The sequence below is a fragment of the Propithecus coquereli genome, unplaced genomic scaffold (assembly GCF_000956105.1).
Source record: "Propithecus coquereli isolate 6110/MARCELLA unplaced genomic scaffold, Pcoq_1.0 Scaffold9, whole genome shotgun sequence".
Taxonomy (NCBI): Eukaryota; Metazoa; Chordata; class Mammalia; order Primates; family Indriidae; genus Propithecus; species Propithecus coquereli.
Window position 1 is genome coordinate 3,716,239 of NW_012155284.1, and position 7,480 is coordinate 3,723,718.

The 7,480-nt window shown below is 46.3% G+C and overlaps 1 protein-coding gene across 1 annotated transcript in view; it reads right to left on the bottom strand.

Annotated features, from left to right (window-relative positions):
* The window catches only part of JMY (junction mediating and regulatory protein, p53 cofactor), an 88,462-nt gene extending 81,265 nt beyond the window's left edge, over positions 1-7,197 (bottom strand). The window contains exon 1 of the mRNA XM_012664480.1: positions 5,644-7,197. Within this exon, the coding sequence (XP_012519934.1) occupies positions 5,644-6,669 (1,026 nt within the window). The 5' untranslated portion in view covers positions 6,670-7,197. The remainder of the gene's footprint in view (positions 1-5,643) is intronic.
* Between the last annotated feature and the right edge of the window lie 283 nt (positions 7,198-7,480).

Sequence of the window (7,480 nt, forward strand, 5' to 3'; positions counted from 1 at the left end):
CACACACACACACACACACACACACACACACACACTTGTAAATCACATTACTAAAGTGTCCCAGTTGGCTTTATTTTAGCAAGGAGGAAACATGTCCGGATTTCATGTCTGTGAAATATCTGTGGACTGAGCATCTTGTGACATTAATGGCAAACAGGAAAACCATCACACAAATTAATTATGAAGAAGGCTGACATCCTGCCACCAGCCTCCATGTCTTCACTTTACAGAAGCACTAACCTATAAGCATACTTTCATGTCATTTCCTATACTTATTTATCTCTTTTCTCAGCGATATGAAAAATGACCAATTTTCTTTGGGTATAGGACCGAAGAAAATGATTAGCATCAAAATCATTATTTTGAATGCCTTCCAGCTTTCAAGTCTTAATCACAACTTTAAGAATCCCACAAATTCACTTAGCTTTATTATTCTTTAACTGTGTTTTACAGGAAGAGAGCAGTTTGTAATATTTTCATGGGACTATAATATGAGTAGACAAAGCACTGAGTTACAATGTTGACATATACCCTAGGTCCTAAAAGGCTGTAGTCCTATATGTCCTTGACATGTAATATCCCATCTTTCAATACCTCCAGTCAATACATCAAGAATTACCACACAGAATAGTTCTTTCCATTGCAATCATATTATATCCTTCCCTGAGCCTGCTTCTAATGTCCTAGGTCATGGCTTGCTGGCCCACAATGAAAGACAGCATCCTAAGACTCTTACAATACTGTCATTTCTCTAACTTATATAGCTGGGGTTTCAGCAGGGCTCCAGAGTTTTACTACTAATCCTAGTATTTTAAGAAATTAGAGAAATCACAATTGCGGACAGCTGGAAAGCAAAAGTTACTCTTACAGCTCCTTTCCCCTTGTGTTAACCTCAGAAGTCAGGAGCTGTTTCTAGTTGAGACATTTTAAGATACAAAAGGAAACCATGATTGGGCATTGTTCCCTAACAAAACCAATCCCTGCACCACTAGGCAACCTCTTTCTTCGAAAACACAGACTGCCCTACCTTGTGCCTGTCATAACTAATTTGAAATAAAATGAGTTATCTTGGTTGGGCACAGTGGCTCATGCCTGTAATCCTAGCACTCTGGGAGGCTGAAGTGGGAGGATTGCTTGAGTTCAGGAGTTCGAGACCAGCCTGAGCAAGACCCTGTCTCTACTAAAAATAGATAAAAATAGAAAAAATTAGCCGGGCGTGGATGCACGCATCTGCAGTCCCAGCTACTCGAGACGCTGAGGCAGGAGGATTACTCGAGCCCAGGAGTTTGAGGTTGTTGTGAGCTAGGCTGATGCCACAGCACTGTAGCCCGGGTGATACGGCAAGACTCTTGTCTCCATACATACATACGTAAATAAAATAAGTTATCTTAATTTAAAAGTCATTACTGAACTGACCAGAATTTTAAAATATCACCATTTTCCCATTCTCAAGAGTGGAAAATGGCATCCCTTCTAACATCTCCAGGGAAAGAATGTAGGCCTTTGGATCAAGAAACCCAACGGGCCACAAGACATGGCAGAAAAGGCACAAGCATGGATTAAGACAAGTCTAGGTTTGAATCTGAGTTTGGTTACTCTGTAGCTGTTTAACCTTAGCCAAACGCACATAACAACTTTAAGTCTCAACTTCTGCTTCAGTAAAATAGGCATAAAACACCCACTTACCTCCAAAGATAGTGGAGAGGATAAAAGGAGATAGGTATAAGGTGAAGTGCCTAAGAGGTACCAACAAATATGAGATACAATCCCTGCAAAAACAGAGAGTTGAGTGGAAAACTCTGGAGAAAGAAAGAAAGGAAAATAACACTTCTGGAAGCCTTTGTAAGTGCCAGGCACTTTGTTAGTTAGGCACTTGCCCTGTCACCTTTTTCATACAGTCTTACTTAAATCTTAAGATATCCTTTAAGTATTAACATTTCCCCCATTTCCTTTTTTAAAAGAGGTTAAATAACGAAGCAGCTCATCAAAAGTGGTGAGTCCTATCTCCAAACATTAGGTAAGCTGTCTACTGCATAACTTAACAAGACTACTTTTGAAAACACATGCTCCTCTCAAACAGTGATTTCCATTGAAAAGAAGTCAGAATTGAGCACATTTTTAAACAGAAATTGCAAAGTGAACACTGATTTTTAGATTTTAATCAAGCCTATCATCACAATTAAAGTTTACCATCTAAAGCACCACAATTAATCTCAACAGTAGCTGTCCTTATACCTTATTCACAAACCATTATTTACAAAATCCAGGTCATCAAAGGTAAGCTGCAGTATGAGCCACCAATGTACACATACCATAATACAAATCTCAGCTCTGACCAACAACCAAGGCTATTGCTGAAACTGTTCAAACAGGTCTTGGTGGCACTTGCATTCATTTAGGAATTCAGTGCCTGCTGTATAAATAGTACTTCCAACAGTAAACCCTTATTAAAAAGTCCAAAGACAAAAACCTACCAGTAACAAATTTCACATTTCATTTGGATTGACCCCCTAAGTAGTATACTATACCTTACAGGGTAAGCATAACTTTTATATGCACTGGAAAACCAAAAACATACTGTTGACTTGTTTTACTGCTGTATTCGCTTTATTGTGGTCTGGAATCAAACCCGCAGTATCTCTGAGGTATGCCTGTATAATCTTACAACTATCATCTTAAAATAATTTCTCAATAGTAACGTATGAATTTTAAGTCCTCACAAAGTATAATAATTTCCTATCAGTTGATCAAAGTTGTAAATCATTAACAAAAACTTTTAGCAGAAAACCCAGTGCAATTAATTTCTCAATATTTCACAAAACAAAGATACGGGAGTACTTCTTACGATCCCATACTAAATCATAAGGGTATTGCAAAACTTGAACTCTGAGGAATACATTTAAAAGTATGATGAAAGTTTTTCTCAAAAATGCACACATGCCCACATATATAAAACTTTGTATGCTACTTAAGGTACCCCCATTAAACCCCATCCATAGCCCCTTTTACGGGGAATTCACCAACCTAATTAAAGACCTCTTATTGAGGAAGTTATTTACAATTTTAAGAATTTTTTCTCCTAGTTTTTAAAACAGGGTCCCTTGAGGAATTTATATTTATCGATTTCTAAAAATTGCATTTATCCACAACTTCACATTAAAAGAACACTTCTTCCAAGTCCTTTAAATTCTTGCAATAGTAACAAAACATTCTAGTGTACTCTGTCCACTAATATTAAAAGTGCTCATATGATGTGTGGCCTAGAGAACCAGGCAAAGAGAATTCCAAGATATTCTCAAGTCCAGTGACCTTGAGAAGTTTACAAACTAGTTGCATAGCCCGTCCTATTTTAAAAAAAGAAAAGAACAGCCCGGTGACTCACGCCCTGTAATCCTAGCAGTCTGGGAGGCTGAGGGGGGAGGATCACTCCAGGCCAGGAGTTCAAGACCAGCCAGACCCCATCTCTACAAAAAAATAGAAAAAATTAGCTAGGCAAGGTGGCAGGTGCCTGTAATCCCAGCTACTTGGGAGGCTAAATCGCAGGAGGATCCCTTGAGGCCAGGAATTAGTTTGAGGTTGCTGTGAGCTAGGCTGACACCAGGGCACTCTAGCCCAGGCAACAGATTGAGACTCTGTCTCAAAAAAAAAAAAAAAAAAGAAGAAAAGAAAGAAAACCACAACTCCTTTCAACAATTTACTGATCATTTTGAATCAAAAACAGGTGCGGTCTTTAAGCTGAAACTTTTAAATGGAATGGAAAAGGAATACTGCAGGAAAAAAAGACCAAAAAATAAAATAGATCCATAAAAATTAAAGAAGGAAAAACATGACCTAAAGACTAAATTTTCTCAGTATGACATCCTTAAGAATGTATTTGATTTACCAGACATACTTAACTTAAAAAGCTATCACCAATTCCGCAAACTAAGTCAATTTGAGAACTAGGAATGAAAGACAACACTGAATTAGGTGGAATTACTACAGTCAACAAAATAATACAAACGTGACAACTTCTATAAAGATTTTACCTTAAAAAAAAAAAAGGTTACTGCAAACTCCTAAGATAACAATGTTAGGCCAGGTGTGGTGAATCACACCTATAATCCCTGTCTTGGGAGGCCAGAGCAGGAGGATCCCTTTCAGCCTAGGAATTCAAGACCAGCCTAGGCAACATAGAGAAACCCCCATTTCTACAAAAAAATTTTTAATTATAAAAAAAAATAGCCGGGCATGGTGCAAGAAGATTGCTTGAGCACGGGAGTTCCAGGCTGCAGTAAGCTATGATGTTGCCACTGTTCTCCAGCCTGGGTGACAGAGTGAAATCATCTTAAAAAAATTTTTTTTTAAAAAAGAGATAACAATGTAAAATTTAAGCAGCTCAAGGGCCAGGTGTGGTGGCTCACGCCTGTAATCCTAGCACTCTGGGAGGCCGAGGTGGGCGGATCCTTTGAGCTCAGGAGTTCGAAACCAGCCTGAGCAAGAGCAAGACCCCGTCTCTACCAAAAAAAAAAAAAATAGAAAGAAATTATCTGGACAACTAAAAAATATATATAAAAAAAATGAGCCGGGCATGGTGGCGCATGCCTGTCGTCCCAGGTACTTGCTTGGGACGCTGAGGCAGAAGGATTGCTTGAGCCCACGAGTTTGAGGTTGCTGTGACCTAGGCTGACGCCATGGCACTCTTGCCCGGGCAACAGAGTGAGACTGTCTAAAAAAATTAAAAAAATAAAAATAAATAAATTGTTTTGAGAAACTACCTGTGGTGTCCATCAAAGAAAACTACATGTATTTCAAAATATTTTAGTAAAGTTGAGCAGAAACTGTAAGTAAGCATGACTGCAAATTGTATGCTTCTTACACATTGTAGAGCTCCATATGTACACTCATGCAGTTTTTTCCATTATCTTTGCTTAAGGATTAGATAGTTTGAAAAGCTTCTGCACCCCTTTTACTCCTACAGTAAAAACAAAAGGACAGTGAACATTCCTACCTAGGACCTTTATTTTCCCTAAAACAGGAGCGAAACCTGAGCCACCTGTAAAGACTTGAAATATTCCTCAAGTGTGTATAAAACCTTCTAAAAGTACATTTGCATCCAATTGTCAGTTGGCACTTTTTCACTTGGACAGATCACTCACTTTAAAAAGAATTTAAAATTTGTGTACATTGCCAGACTGCGTACTGAGAATAAAAACAGAAGATCAACTTTACTCCATAAGACAAACTATTCTGAATAAATAAACATGACACCAGGGAAAGAGCTGATATCTGGGCAGTTATTGCTGCAAAGAGCTTTAGGGGCAGTGAAATGCTCAGTGAGGCTATGTTTACCGGATACCTTTTTCTGAGTGGCTTTAATCGCGTATTACCAGTACTGAGTGGTATAGAGAGAGCACTTAATACACAGAATCTATTTGATTAATGAGGAAAGAAATCTAAAGACGAAGGTCCTTCAGAGAGTCAATTAAAGAAAGCTACAGGAAGGAATAAAGGGAGAGATACACCAAGAACCTCTTTTTTTTTTTCTTTTCGTTTCCCCTTGTTTAGAAAAACAAGCGTCCCACCTGCGCACACGCCAGACCAAAGCTCCAGCCTTTGGTAGTGAGTAACCGAAAGCGACTGGAGCCCACACTAGAATCTTACCTCCTGGATGCGCTTCCTAGCCCGCTGAAGCACTTCTTCGTAGCCCTTCTGCCTCAGCTCGCTGAGGCTTTCATAATACTCCTCGGGATCGTCGGTCTCGGTGAAGAGCACCTGGGAGAGGATCTTCCAGCCGCAGGTGTCCAGGCCGTGGCCCAGGTAGACCTGGAGCTGGTAACACAAGGTGTCTATCTCCTGCTCGGTCATCTCGGGGGCGCCCCCGAACAGCACAGTCCACATGCCCGAGGGTTCCTCTGGGAACACCGGCAGGCACGGCTCCAGCTGCGAGTTCACGGAGCACAGCTGCTGGTGCACGGCGCGCAGGTCCTGAAAGGAGAAGAGTCCGGCCCAGCTGCACTCTTCGGCGGGAGACTCCAGCTCGGCGGCGGGCGGCGGCTGCTCCGCGTCCGCCAGGGGCGCCTCGTCCTCCCTCACCATTTCCAGCACCTCGATCTCCTCGGAGACGGCCCCAGAGGCGCTCACTACCCGCACGGAGGACACCGGAGCTTCTCTGGATGCTGGCCGGGCTGCCGCAGCGGCAGTCCCCGCTGCATCCCTGGCTTCAGATGCTCTCCGGGCCGGGCTGGGCTTGGCCCGCACGGGGCTTCTGAGAGAACTCTCCCCTCCTTTCCCGCCCGGAGTCCGCAGCAACGGGTCTCCCCGAAAGCTTCGCGTACTCCGCGGAGAGCCGCCCTCTGCCCAGGCCGGGTTCCGCCGGGGCCCGGGGCTCTTGACGGGAGTCGCAGAGGCAATGGCCTCGGGCCGGCCCTTGCCCGCCGGGCTGCCCGGCCCGCGGCTCGCGTCCGACGCAGGTCCGCCGGCCTCGGCGCCCCCCCGCGCCCCGGCCTGCTCCCGGGAGCCGCTTCTCTGCCTCTGGGCCGTCCGGTTGTGGCAGGTTATAGCAAACTTGCCCTCGATCTCGTTCCAGGCCACAATAAACACAAACTTGTGCTTCTCGCGCTCGTCGAACACATGGGGCCGCACAGCCACCCAGTCCGACTCGAGCGTCTCCTCCAGCGCGAACGACATGGTGGCTCCGGCTTGGGGCCGCGGAGGAGGGCCGCCGGCCCTGCCCGCCCGAGGACTCCCCGGCTGGCTGCGCCGCGCCCCCCGCTCACCCTCGCCGGGCGCCTTCAGCCATCTTAGCGCGCCGGCCGGCTCTCCGCGCTCGCTCGCCGGTCCCCCCACACTCGGACCGCTGAGCTCCTTTGTGGCGCTGCTCTCGGGAAGGACAATACGCGTCCCAGGAGCAGGTAGTTCACATGGTCACGTGCGGCCGGATCTGTTTACAAGCCCCGCGCTGCGGCAGCGCCTCGCGGCCGCCCGCCGCCCCCCACGCGAGGCCGTGGGGCTGCGTATGCCGCGCTCTGCCGAGGAGGCGCGGTCCCGCGGGGTCCGGCTGGCGGTGTGTGCGTCCCCGCAGCTCGCCCAGGCCGATCTCCCTGTCTCTGCTCCTCCTGCTGCCGAATGCCCAGGATCGGCCTGACGGATGGATTCGTCTTCTAAACTCTAAGCCTCAGCATCGCCACAATGTTGCCATTCGGCTGCTGACGTCGGCGGCTCCACGAGGGACGTAAACACGGGCACGTGCCGCACGCTGGTGACGCGACGCCGGCGGCGGCGCGCGCACCCAGCCCGCGCGCGGCGGCACCGCCCCTCCGCGTTCCCCAAAGCTGCCTGCGAGCGGCCGCGCTCCCGTCTCTTTCCTTCCGCGCAGCCTCGTCCTCCCCAAGGCTGGAGCCCGCGGCCCTCCGGCTGCGTCGCCCGGCTCTGAGCGCGGTGATAGTGGCAGGTGTGGAAGGCTGGACAGGTGGCCTTCGAACCCAGAGAAAGAGGAACA